General features: G+C 36.1%; 1 protein-coding gene across 3 annotated transcripts in view; it reads left to right on the top strand.

Annotated features, from left to right (window-relative positions):
* The window catches only part of LOC138693309 (zinc finger protein OZF-like), a 91759-nt gene that overhangs the window by 67435 nt on the left and 10836 nt on the right, over positions 1–13488 (top strand). For 2 of the 3 annotated variants that reach the window (XM_069817188.1, XM_069817185.1), the window contains exon 7: positions 3645–3727. The exons of the other annotated variant lie outside the window; for it this stretch is intronic. In XM_069817188.1, the coding sequence (XP_069673289.1) occupies positions 3645–3727 (83 nt within the window). The remainder of the gene's footprint in view (positions 1–3644; positions 3728–13488) is intronic. 3 annotated transcript variants of the gene reach the window in all.

Raw genomic sequence — 13488 nt, 5'->3', positions numbered from 1 at the left:
GATGACAAAAGCTTCTCAACTGAATAATAACAGGCATTTCCCATATTTTTTTCTGGGTTTAATTTCCTCTCGATTGTCATTTATATTTGTTACTGATGCTCCGAGATATTTGAATTTTTGCACCCCTTTGAAGGATAAATCTCCAATTTTTATAGTTCCATTTCGTACAGTATTCTGCTCACGAGACTAATCATATACTTTGTATTTTCGGGATTTACTTCCAACCCTATCGTTTTACTTGCTTCAAGTAGAATTTCCGCGTTTTCCCTAATTATTTGTGGATTTTCTCCTATCATATTCACGTCATCTGCATAGACAAGAAGCTGATGTAACCCGTTCAATTCCAAACCCTCTGTGTTATCCTGAATGTTCCTAATGGCATATTCTAGAGCGAAATTAAAAAGTAAAGGTGATAGTGCATCTCCCTGCTTTAGCCCGCAGTGAATTGGAAAAGCATCAGATAGAAACTGGCCTATGCAGACTCTGCTGTAAGTTTCACTAAACACATTTTAATTAATCGAACTAGTTTCTTGGGAATACCAAATTCAATAAGAATATTATATAAAACTTCTCTCTTAACTGAGTCATACGCCTTTTTGAAATCTATGAATAGCTGATGTACTGTACCCTTATACTCCCATTTTTTCTCCAATATCTGTCGAATACAAAAAATCTGATCAATAGTCGATCTATTACGCCTAAAACCACACTGATGATCCCCAATAATTTCATCTACATATGGAGTTAATCTTCTCAAAAGGATATTCGACAAAATTTTGTATGACGTCAACAAAAGTGATATTCCTCGAAAGTTACTACAGTTAGTCTTGTTCCCCTTCTTCCATATATATATATATATATATATATATATATATATATATATATATATCTGTGTGTGTGCGTGCGTGTGTATAAAAGTTAGGCATAGAAGACGAAGCAACCATTTCAGAAAACGAAAAAGGATTTTATATTTCAAGAGAAGAAGTTGAACTAGCGCTTAGTGAAATGAAGAATGGGAAAGCAACGGGAGCTGATGGAATCCCCATTGAGTTAGTAGAATGCTTTGGTGAAGACAAGAAGGAAATTCTGTCATTGTACAAGGAAATATATGAGAAAGACGAATGGTCTGAAAATTACGGAGATACTGTTGTTGCCAATCTCAAAGAAAAATAATGCCAAGAAATGTAAGGAATTCAGGACTATCAGCCTGATATCACAATCAGCGAAGATTCTCCTGCGAATACTGAATCGACGTTTATATTCTAAGATGGAAGAACAGTTGGAAGAGGAACAATTTGGCTTCAGGAAAGGAAAAGGTACAAGGGATGCAATTTGACTACTACAAATAATCGAAGAAAGATACCTAGAGAAGAATAAGGAAGAGTATATAGTATTATTTTGGACTTAGAAAAGGTGTTTGACAGAGTGAATTGAAACAAACTGATGTACATCCTGTAGAAAATAGGTGTGGATTGAAAAGACAGGAGACTGTTCAGTAATCTTTATATGAAACAACGAGTCAAAGTCAGGATAGGGGAAGAAATGTCAGAAGGAAGTGAAATAGGGAGAAGAGTAGGACAAGAATGCTCTTTATCATCTATCCTGTTCAACATCTACTTGGAGGATTTGGTGAAGAACTGGTATCAGAACATGGGAGGGATGAAAGTAGGAGGAAAAAGAATATAGTGGATAAGATTTGCTGATGATATGGTATTGTTAGCAGAAGAGGAGACGAGGGATATGCTACTCGAGCTAAATGACAGTAGTATGGGATGAAGATAAATGCAAACAAGACGAAGTTCATGGTTGTCGGAAGAAAAATGAAGAAGGTAAACTTGCGAATTTTAAATGAGGCAGTAGACCAAGTAGACAGCTTCAAATACTTGGGTGTACAGTAGTGGCAAAAAAAACCGGACCGACAGAATAATCAAAGTCCCTGAAATGAGCCTCTGTGCATGCCACGCCCACACTCACAAGATAGCGATTAATGTATTGAAATTGTTGTAGTTTCGACTGCTGACGTAGCCCATTTCGAAAGCCATTAGAAAATAAGCTGGTAAAATTCGTGTTCTGGGAATAATAAGTTAATTAAGTACTAAAATATGACTGCAATCGAAAAGTATTGGGAATAAATTTGAGTAAGGAACAAAAAAAGTTTCCTTCCCAGGCAGGATTTGAACCACCAATGTCTTAGTTACCAGTCTATCGTGCTGTCACTTTGAACATGGCTCTGAAACCAGCTATAAGGGTCGGTCCGGTTGTTTTTTTTTTGGTGCTACTGTACTCTAAGCAGTAACACGAGCTGTAGCCAGGAAGTCAAAAGGAGGATAGCAATCGCAAAGGAAGCTTTTAATAGAAAAAGGAGTATCTTCTGTGGACCTCTTGAAAAAGTACTAAGGAAGAGATTAGTGGAGTGCTTTGTGTGGAGTGTGGCATTGTATGTGGCAGAATAATGGATATTACGACGAAATGGAGAGAAGCGAATGGAAGGATTTGAAATGTGGATATGGAGAAGAGTGGAGGAAGTGAAAAATAAGAAACGAAGCTGTGTTGGAAAGAGAGGATGAAGAAAGAATGATGCTGAAACTGATCGGAAAGAGAAAAAGGAATTGGTTAGGTCACTGGCCGAGGGGAAACTGCCTACTGAAAGATGCACTGGAAGGTATGGTGAACTGGAGAAGAGGTTGGGGACAGAAGATATGACATGATGACGACATTAAGATAAGTGGATCCTATGCAGAAACTAAGAGAAAGTGAGAAATAAGAAAGATTGGAAAAAGCTGGGTTTTGCAGTGAAAAACTTGCCCTTCGGCAGAACACGCGTGTGTGTGTATATGAGTGAGTAAGAGAGTGTGATCGTGTGTTTGTGCGTGTGTGTGTTTTTTCAGCTCTTACTTATTTACATCCTAAGGGACATGTTTTTAGAATAAGGTCGAAAATGTAGTGCCCAAACACACATTTTCATTTTGATTGTACCATGTTTTTCCTGTAGCCTGCATTCTTGTACTGATTTGCCGTTAATAAAGTATTGCCATATGTGTGAAAATTAATACTTTCCATAAATCGTCCCTCAGCTCACTGGTCCTTTTTTCTTAATTATAACAGATTTATGGTATATCTTAGGCACAAGTTTTATTGTACAATAAGACTGAAAGTGAGTTTTGCTATTGATATGATTTGACCTTGTCCGGGATCGAACCTGAAACCTCGAGCATAGAAAGCCATTGCTATAGTGACTATGCTACCTAGGCCGACTATATGACATGATAGAATTTTGATACGTGTGATACTGTTATTAAGGAATAACCACCAAACATGTCATATAAATGAAGAAACAATGCTTAATGGAAATAATTATTTCCATGATGTTAAACATTTTGGTCAAATAACAAAACCCCTTGGACATTGTGGGACTGAGGTGGATTTCACTAAATTTGTTACTGAGTAATGACGTATTTGATCACAGATCTTAGGATATTAGGAACATAAGAAATCTTTAAATATATGCTCCAAGGGCTGTCTTACAGAAATTTCTACTTGGGCTTAATAGGATTTAAATGCAGGCTCATGGCGTGAAAATCAATGCAATGTTTGTGTAAACTTGCGCCATCTTTCTATGTAATTCACTCTTTATTTTTCTTTAGGAAGAGTTATGTGACCTGGACACAGTAAAGGACGAGCTGAAACTAGAAGTTACGACAGAGGAGAATGAGATTCTGACCGATAGGTGAGTGTGGTGTGCGAGTCTTCACATTGTAATTCTTTCATTGCATCATTAAAATTGTCACTAATAACGATAATTTCCAATCTGTTATGGCATGGGTAGTTGGTCGTTGTAAGAATGATTGAGAAAGATGGTGAAGAACCATGTACGAATGGGAAGCACCAGAGTGACACAGATAAGATATACCACGGATATCACGGAAAGAGAAAGTTATGATGGCATTGCTGGATAGAGAGTTGCAGCTATAATATAAGACATACAGGATCGAAGAGTCCAAAGATAGGAAATTGCGATCTGGCGAGATTCTGTATAAAGATGCATAAAATGATGTATTGTGTGTGATTGCTTCTAATTTCACAGACTTAAAAGTAATATACCTATGGGAATACATGGTTGAAGATGAGTGCATGCAAAATATACAGAGTTATTGAAACACAGATACACAAAACTGGCACTAGTAGGAAGAGAGCAGACACCGAACCAAACACCAAGACTTACGGCAGAGGAAACTGGACAGTCTGTCTAAAATTCTACTGTTACACACATATCCAGGCACGCGCGCACATGCAGAGACACAATCACACACACACACACATTCTCTCTCTCTCTCTCTCTCTCTTTCCTCCCCCTCCGTCACCCCATCCACTCCTTTCTCCCTTCCCTTCCATCCCCTCTCCCCCTCTCTTTATCCCCCTGTCTCCCCTCCCTGCCTCCTTCCTCTGGAATGACTTGGCTTTATGATAAACTTTGAACACTGTGGTGGTTGGGCCTTGAAGGGAAAAATTGAGTTAATTTAGTTTGGAACCTAGTCTGTCATGTAAGCCAATGTGGCCAGCCAATTGTTATCTAAAACGAAAGTCATGTACTAATTTTTATAATCATTAAAAAATATTAAAACTTCTCGCCTAAGCTCGAAAAGTCTTACAAGGACTTTAACCTTGAAAGCCAGCGCACTTTTGTGTGAAGGAGGAGGTGCTTATGTTCACTACCAATTTCATCGCAAAGCACAGAAAAAGTCTAGCATTCAATGGGCGAGCTTTCATGAAGTTTGTCACTTAACTGCAGTGTCGAAAACTGTTTTCATTTCACTCGGCATGGTCTTACTAGCCAATGCTTCCTTGTAAATAAAGCAGTGTAGCCAAATCACATCTGGTGCCACTTTATACCAACACGTGCAAAAACACCACTATGCCATCCACAAATTGCTCGACATCCATCAGAAGTTAGCTCAACACATTTTTTTCAATCAGTGCTGTGCTCAGTCACATATGAATTAAGAACTTCGAAAATATATTCTGGTGTTGTATTCGTGGATAAGTTTTCACAGAAAAGAAAATCTTCATTAGAAGTACCCTGATGTATTCATGGATAAGTTTTCACAGAAAAGAAAATCGTCATTAGCAGTACCCTGATATTCATACCGGTACCTAATGAAACAAATGAGATCAGATGAATTAATGCTGTCTGTTATTAATCAATTTATAATGCAAAACTTTACTCTCATGATCACTTGATTTTCTATGTCACTAGCCATTTCTGTGATACAGTGATTCTCTGTTTCATTAGACATGGCAATTAAATCTAATTGCTATGCTTCTTTTTAATCGAACATAAATTTTACAATATCCTTAACCACATAAACGATCAGTACCCCACCTATATAATAAGCTTTTCCAGCTTTGGCAATACGCAAACTAACCAAATGTAATGATTCTAAAGCCTTTGAATTCAATTACCCTACTTTAGATACAACAGATTTTTCCCGTTGAAATTGGATTCACTTTTAGTTTTAACATCTGAATGTTTGCCTTCTAAGTGCCTTCGTATTTATTCGGTTTCATGGAAGCATTTGAGAGAACTTTGTAACATAATGCACACTGTTGTTTGGGTACGTCTTTATCACTGCACCACGTAAATCTCAGTCCAAATATTTCGCGTCATATTTACGCTGATATTGCTTCTTTCTTTTCGCGTCAATCAGCGAACTAATCACACTTAAGTCAGAGCTCGGAAGCAGAGACACTTGATTCACTATCACTCCTGGAATTATTAGTTTCACTTGAGTGTGCTTTTCTTTTAAATGTTCCCAATTTAAGCCACGCATTCATTGTTATTAAGACTGAAACACACTCACTAAATCTTGAATGAAGACTGGGTGAACACTGAGTTTAAATAATATCAAAATTATTATTATTGATGGTCGGAAATAAAAGAGACTGGCCCGAAGAAATTATTTTGATATCTCTCCTGGCAGCAAACACAGTTATTCACAAATGTGATTGTTGGCAGAACATACGACCCTATTATCGCGTGTCAACTTCTTTGCAGTATCTCGAAAGGCAGCTGCCTGTCAGCCATCATAACGGTTTTGTTTTGTTGCGAAAACGAACTAATTTTATATAAAGTCACAGGCACAAAAAGAACGATACAACAGGAGACTACTGAGAAAAAATTAAATTTTTTTACCAAAAAGGTTTTATTCCCCATTATTAGATTTAAATTTCAAGCTGATTGAAATTCATTGTTGACTTTTGTCAATTAGAATTATATCATACAAATACACTGCTACTAATCTTAATTAAATTAAAAAGAGTGAATGCACTGATATCTCCATTTGTTGCAGTTGTGCTGTATTAGTTTTGTTTTCTGTCCCACATTCACTGAAAGCAGACAGGTTTACTACTCTCATGTGACTGCAAGCTGAGAAGTTAATTGAATATTGATAATTATAACGTTTAAAAAATATTTCTCAAATATTTTGTAGACTTGACGGGTCATTCCATAATTCATCAAAGCATCACTTAGTGGGCCGTGACCCATAGTTTGAGAAACGCTGATCTACACTCTTGAATCCGAATCTCTTTGTTCACACGTCACCCAGCTCCTCAACATTATCATTACCTAACCGGACAGTTTCAGTAATAACTGTAACATCTGTAGGCTAAACCAAGTATATTCTCCCTGATATGAAAGCCGCATGCGATTCAGATCTATTTATTGAAAATCTTTGCCATTCTTGTGTTGTGTGGATAAGCTTCAGGGCTTCTACCACGTTGTCTTGGTGTTGGTGGCTGATGTTTCGACCGCTGTGTTGTGGTCATCTTCAGAGCAGTTGTTGGATAAGGAAATAGTCTGCGGCTGGTATATATATAGTAGTCTCGATGGGGGGGGGTACTTGCAGTGATAGACTACTATATGTATGCCAGCCGCAGACTATTTCCTTATCCAACAACTGCTCTGAAGATGGCCACAACACAGAGGTCGAAACGTCAGCCACCAACACAAGACAACGCGGTAGAAGCCCTGAAGCTTATCCACCCACCATGTACACCAGCCGCGGAAGCCTACGCGAACACTTTGCCATTCTTGTACTTGACAATTTCATTTTAAATTTTACAAAGTTTTCAAGTGTTGAGTTCCTGTGACGAGTAAATGTTCTGAGATTTATAGTGACTCCCACGACCATGAACTGCAGGAATAAACTCAATGACTATTTGTTTTTATGCGAGTGTGTGTGCGAGATAGCCTGTCTCCTCTAAGATGTTAAGTTATGGCAGCACCTGCTTTCGTACATTTTGCAGTAATCGATATCCCTAGGCCACAACCAAGAACTTCTGGCAAACGGCAGTATATATTTTTTTAATGTCCTATGTTGATATTGAATACAGCACTGCAGTGGAGTTCCTTGAAGTAGGCTCCTCGACTTCCTCTTTCAATTAGTCCATCGTGAGTATTATATTTTCTAACTGTGCAACCTCCTTTTGACTTTTAACATGCCATCTAGAATGAACCGCAATTAAAGACTGCCTTTTTAGTATAATAGCAAGACACTTATTCTGGGTTGCAAGAAAACAGACCTATAAATAATGTGTTCCTCCATTAGTTAGTGGATTGTCGGTTTGCAGAAGACGAATTTAATGGGCCACTAGTTATTGGATCGTTAACCAAGCATCTTTGGATTTCACAAGTGACGCAATAATAATAATAATAATAATAATAATAATAATAATAATAATAATAATAATAATGTTTTATTTTAGCTGGCAGAGTTAAGGCCATAAGGCCTTCTCTTCCACTCAACCAGCCTTAATCAATACAATACATATTTAAATTACAAATATTTACACTACACTTAAAAGGTTCTCCAGCAATATTCTTCAATTTTAACGACTAGTAGACTACATATGTATTTATTTAAATTTAGATAAACCTATAAGGTAAAGTAGTAGGACATGAATGAATAAAAAGTGAACATCAGCAGCATTGCTTTTATTGTTGTCAAAATTTACAATAAATATAGACTAATACGGACCAGAAATAAATCAGGAACAGAAGTTTCAGTGAGAAAGATAGGTCCCAAAGAAGAACATTGTAACTGACAAAATGAACTTCTGCAGTAGAATTGAAAACAACTTCGGATGGCTGTGAAAAATCAGGATTTTTTATTAGGCCTTTTTTTTTGCATTACCATTATTGAAATTGATGTTTTACTCCATTGTAGTGATAACACATTCTCTGAAATCATTCCTTATATGCGTATTGTTATTTACAATATTAGAAAGTTAACATAAATTCCTGGTAAGAACATTGTATGTGACATGCAATAGTATTGCTTGTGAAATAAGGAGCGATAATGTCACAGTTTACACTTAATAAAATTGTAACTACATAACTACAAACAGGAATGTACATAAATATTTACAAAAAGTATAGTAATTTGTTTTACATTGCCAGTGAATTTAATGTTATTCATCACTGCCGTGATAAATGCCAGGAATATGGGGTGTATTTCGTCACACTGATAGCAGATCGATGAATACTTTACTTTGGGAGATGGGTAGTGGAGCAATGTAATCATATTTTAGATTTATATCCTTCCAAGTCCTGAGTTTGACTTTGCGTTGTATGTCAATGCTCTGTATGTTCTTGTTCATCAATAAGATTGTAATTTATGAATATTTTCTTGCTTAATTCAAGAGCAATTTGAATTTGCTTCACTTTCATCGAAATACTTTTTCATTTTCTTCTGTCAAATTTCAGTGTTCTTTTCGTTGGCGATTAGAGACTTCAAGTTTTTAAATTGATTTGTGCTTATAGTTAATGTTGGGTTATCTAATTGAAGTAATACAATACATTATTATAGTTAATGTTGGGTTATCAGTAGGGAGACTAAACGTTGTATCTCAATGAATAATCTGAATCGAAATATTCGCCCTCAGACCCAAGTACGGAAAATGTTTTATAATAGGCTGCTCTGGAAATTTCAGATGGTGGAGAAGAAGTTAAAAACTCACCTTTTTCATTTAAAAATTATTTTAAATGTATAGAACTCATTTACAAGAATATATTTAATTATAACTTAAAACCATTACAGAGCTAACTGAGCTTCAAAATAAAATGTCAAGACTGAGGTGCAAGCTTGCAGTTACTATCAAATCTAGAATACAAGTAAACTGTAGATAGGTTTGTAATAACCGTGCCTTAATATTGCAACAAATTACAGCCACACGGACCATATGCTGGATTATATAGAATCTATGGACGTCCTATATTGTTGGTGCAAGGAGAACTTCTCCATTTTTAGTTATGAATGTGGTCACACGATAGTTATTTGGATATTTCATTCTTAAGCTAAAGTTTTCAAAAACACACTATATAGTAAGTAACAACAAAATATAGCAAAATCAAACTTACCAGGAACATCTTCTCCTGCATCTTTATAGATACACCTCCTTCGGAAACATCCTGTCTAGGAATCACGTTACGGAATGCGCGCTGGTTCGAGTCCTCATGGAGGAAGAAATTTTCTCATGAAATTTCGGCCAGTGTATGGAACCGGTGCCCACCCAGCATTGTGATGCACTTGGGGAGCTACGATAGGTAGCGAAATCTGGTTATGAAAGCCAGCTATAATGGCTCGGGGCATCGTCGTGTTAACCACACGATACCTGCATTTTGGTTGGATGATCGTCCACATCTCCTTTGACATGTGGACGTGAGGCCAGCAGCTGGCTGGTCTCGTTGATCATGGTCCTTCATGGGCTGTCGTGCTTCGGATTATTATAGGTCTGCATGTTGTTGCAAAATGCAGATACAATACTTTTAAATTACATACACTGATTCAATTATTCATTCGGAGAACATTATGGTAACTGTGTCACTTACAATAGTTTTAATGGGACATTATTGTGAAAGGAGGCAGTCGACAAATTCTTAAGTGAGATACAATACTATTCTACGTATAAAATGTATGAATGTTGGTTACAGTATTTCAATATTGCGCGATTACTGTCCAAATATCCAGCCGATTTTAATCATATTTATTCCACAGATGGTCTGTTATGAAACCTTCAGGTCTACGATTAAAACTCAAATTCTTCAAAATGTCAGTTACAATGTTCTTCCTAGGGACCGTCGAATATGCCTATTTGTTATTAGAAATAGCGCACGAGTACATTAATGTTATAGAAAATAGAAAGACATACTACAGAGCACATAACATCGTCGTCAGTTGATGAAGTACAGTCTGTAATAAAGAAATAATAACTTCACTATTCGAAGAATTAATGAATAAATAATTAAGTAAATAAGTAATCACTTTACCATATGTCAATGGCTAAGAACAGATACTTCTGTCTACAAAAGTGGTAATTTAGTTTAACTATATTATTATTTAGATTAACCAGATTATTATTGTGTTCACAAAATTGGACAGTGTACTAATATTACTAATATTTTGTTCTTGAATAGAAGATCTTGCAAAGCAGAAACATATATAAGAAGTTTGTCTATTTTGAGAATTAATTTCCAAAAATTTTGATTTATTTACCTGTAAATGTACAGATATGAGGTATCACTTTTTAACTATAGTTTTGCAATATTATTATTATTATTATTATTATTATTATTATTATTATTATTATTATTATTATTACTATTATTATTATATCGTGTATATAGGCCTATTATATAAGATATCCCATGCCTGAATTTCACACATTGTGATGAATAAAAATATATAAACTATTCGCCAATACACAAAATGTACGTAAAATGTCTGTCTAATGGAGGAATAAATACTATTATAGGAGGGAAATCAGATCTCTAAGTTAGTGAATCCTTTGAAGGACCAATAACACCAAAGATGTTACTTGTAACGCGTCTTTCGAACTTATTGGTCCATTAGCAGCTAACAAAAGAATAAATCCGTTCTTGCAACCCACCATTAGTGTGGGAAATGATAAGCTCAAGTAAAAAGAAATGCCTAGTATGTAACATATTACAGAAACTTGAAGGGAATTCAAACTGTATTGTGTACACTGTTCCTGGTAATAATAATAATAATAATAATAATAATAATAATAATAATAATAATAATAATAATAATAATAAGAATAATGATAATATTATTATCATTATTCTTCTTCCAATATGTGATCGGGGTCCATTATTCTGTAGCTTATATTGGAAGACCAGCCAAAAGATGGATGGACCAATTTCAGTAGCTGCTACAGGAATCAATTTCCTAATGCATGAAGGATGATGATGATGATTATTCTTCTTCTTATTATTGTTGTTGTTATTATTATTATTATTATTATTATTATTATTATTATTATTATTATTATTATTATTATTCATATGATTAATCTAACATTTTTTTCATTGCACAATTAATATGACCACAGAAGATCCGAAACACCTCGATCCATCTTGGACTATGCTCGCCACTAGTGACTGGTCCACACCGAGCCATGTGAAAAAAAAAAATCTAAATGTTATATTGTAGTAAAATTCGCGACTATGTTTTTTCACGATTGACTGCAGTAGTCAAATGCTACATTTGAAACTGTGGTTGTTTTGAATGAACTAAAAGGAAATGCTGAAGTAGTAAGATATATCGGGTTATGACAGCATAATAAGGAGTAATATGTTGTGGTTCACGGAATATAATTGAAATCGACGAAGAGACATTTCTGAGAAATCTTCACCAAAGATTTAAGTACGTAATTATCACTGCTTTTGCCTAATTTTTTTTGTTAATCTCATCTTTTTAAAAAAAAACTTCTAGCGACCATTAAATTATTTACCTCTTTCATCATATCCTTTATCAAGTTTAGGAAACAAAACTCATAAGGGCTATGACCGAATAGAAAATCAGTAGCGAAGCTGTGCTGAAACAAGAGAGAATCCTGCTGAGTTTTTAGTTTGTACGAATTATGTATCATGTCGTTAGGTATTCCCTCAAGTACTCACTTTAACCTTGTCGCAATTCTCTGTGTCCTGTCACTTAGCTATTCCCTCAACATAACCTAACCTAATCTAACCTTGTCACGTCACTTTGTTTCCTGTCACTTATCTGTGCCCTCACTTGATCCACTCTCTAATCTTGTCACATTCCTCATTCTTGTGTCACATGGCTATCCCCTTGCCTAACCTACTTAACATTATATCGCAATATTTACGCAAATAAACGCCAATGAGGAGTAAAATATAATGGAACACAAGGTTTCCTTTTTAATAACATATCCACAGTACTATGCCAACGTCAGTACATTTCAAACTATTGATAAAGAAAAACTTGATACTAAAGAGACTATATTTCAGAATATTAATATGGAAAAATGTAAGTAATGCTAATAAGGGTTTATTTGAAAATATTAATAAACATCATCACTGTCAGTGCACTATTGTATCTTCTGATCAATCCCTACCTAACCTTGTCGCTAACAGTGCCACCACCTCTCAGTAATGTTCAGAATGAGGGAAGGAGAGAGAAAAAAAAAAACAAATTTCTTCTGGTAACAACAGCACAAGTAAACATAATGCTCATATGTTGATAACATTGTGTACTGCATTGTACTTATTTTCCTTTTGACTATCTAGAATGCCATCTAGAATGATTTCACCCCAATTAAAGACTGTTGTGCGCTGCAGTTTATCGAATTTCATTGTTTCTCCATCAGCAATAGAATAACAGTATTTTTAATGTCAGCACCATCCCCATACGTCTGTAACAGCGAAAATTATTCCATATTGCTTAAAAAAATATTTGTATAACATCCATATTCATACAACAGGGAGGTATATTTAGAAAATGTCTGTGCTAAGATTGGAAGAGGTGCCTCTTGAAATCGTGCTCATTTATAATTGCATGCCACTTTATATTTCATATCCAAAGTCGGTCTGCGATCCTCATTGATCCAGTCGAGGTGGGCTCCTCCAAGTTAGTGACCGGATGGTGCAGTGTTGGCTCTCGTGCATTCCTTTCTGAACATTTATCGTATTATCACCATCCAGCCCTTTTCGTTCTCTCGTCTTTCTCATCACAATTTCTCACCACCGGCCACCATTGCATGCGCAACGCCCACCACATCATCACAGCCATTCTCACCTTTTCGTCCCTGCTGCTATTTCTTTGCCACATCCGCCTACTTGATGGAATTTGTTACGATGCACATACTTCTTCCTCTTCTAGATATTTATATTCATTCTTAGGTTCAGGTTCTTAAGCTTATAACTCCTGTCTTACCAGCTGGGATCTTTCCTATCTCCGCAGTCCTGTCGCACGGTTTCGAGAGCGACTTCCAGCTTGTGCGGCCCGACAGGGCACCCAGCAATGAAACAATAGTGGACCCTTCATTCAGCCCCTATATGCTAGTTTAGGTGCCGAGCCGGGACCAGAGGTGAAGTACACTCACGTAGAGCCCCAATGGGGGCCCGGGGAGATTTAGACGTCCCGGTGATCGACTCTGCTCGCTCGT

Source organism: Periplaneta americana, chromosome 17 (genome assembly GCF_040183065.1).
Source record: "Periplaneta americana isolate PAMFEO1 chromosome 17, P.americana_PAMFEO1_priV1, whole genome shotgun sequence".
NCBI lineage: Eukaryota > Metazoa > Arthropoda > Insecta > Blattodea > Blattidae > Periplaneta > Periplaneta americana.
Note: the sequence above shows the minus strand (reverse complement) of the source record. Positions and strands in the feature narration are given on the sequence as shown.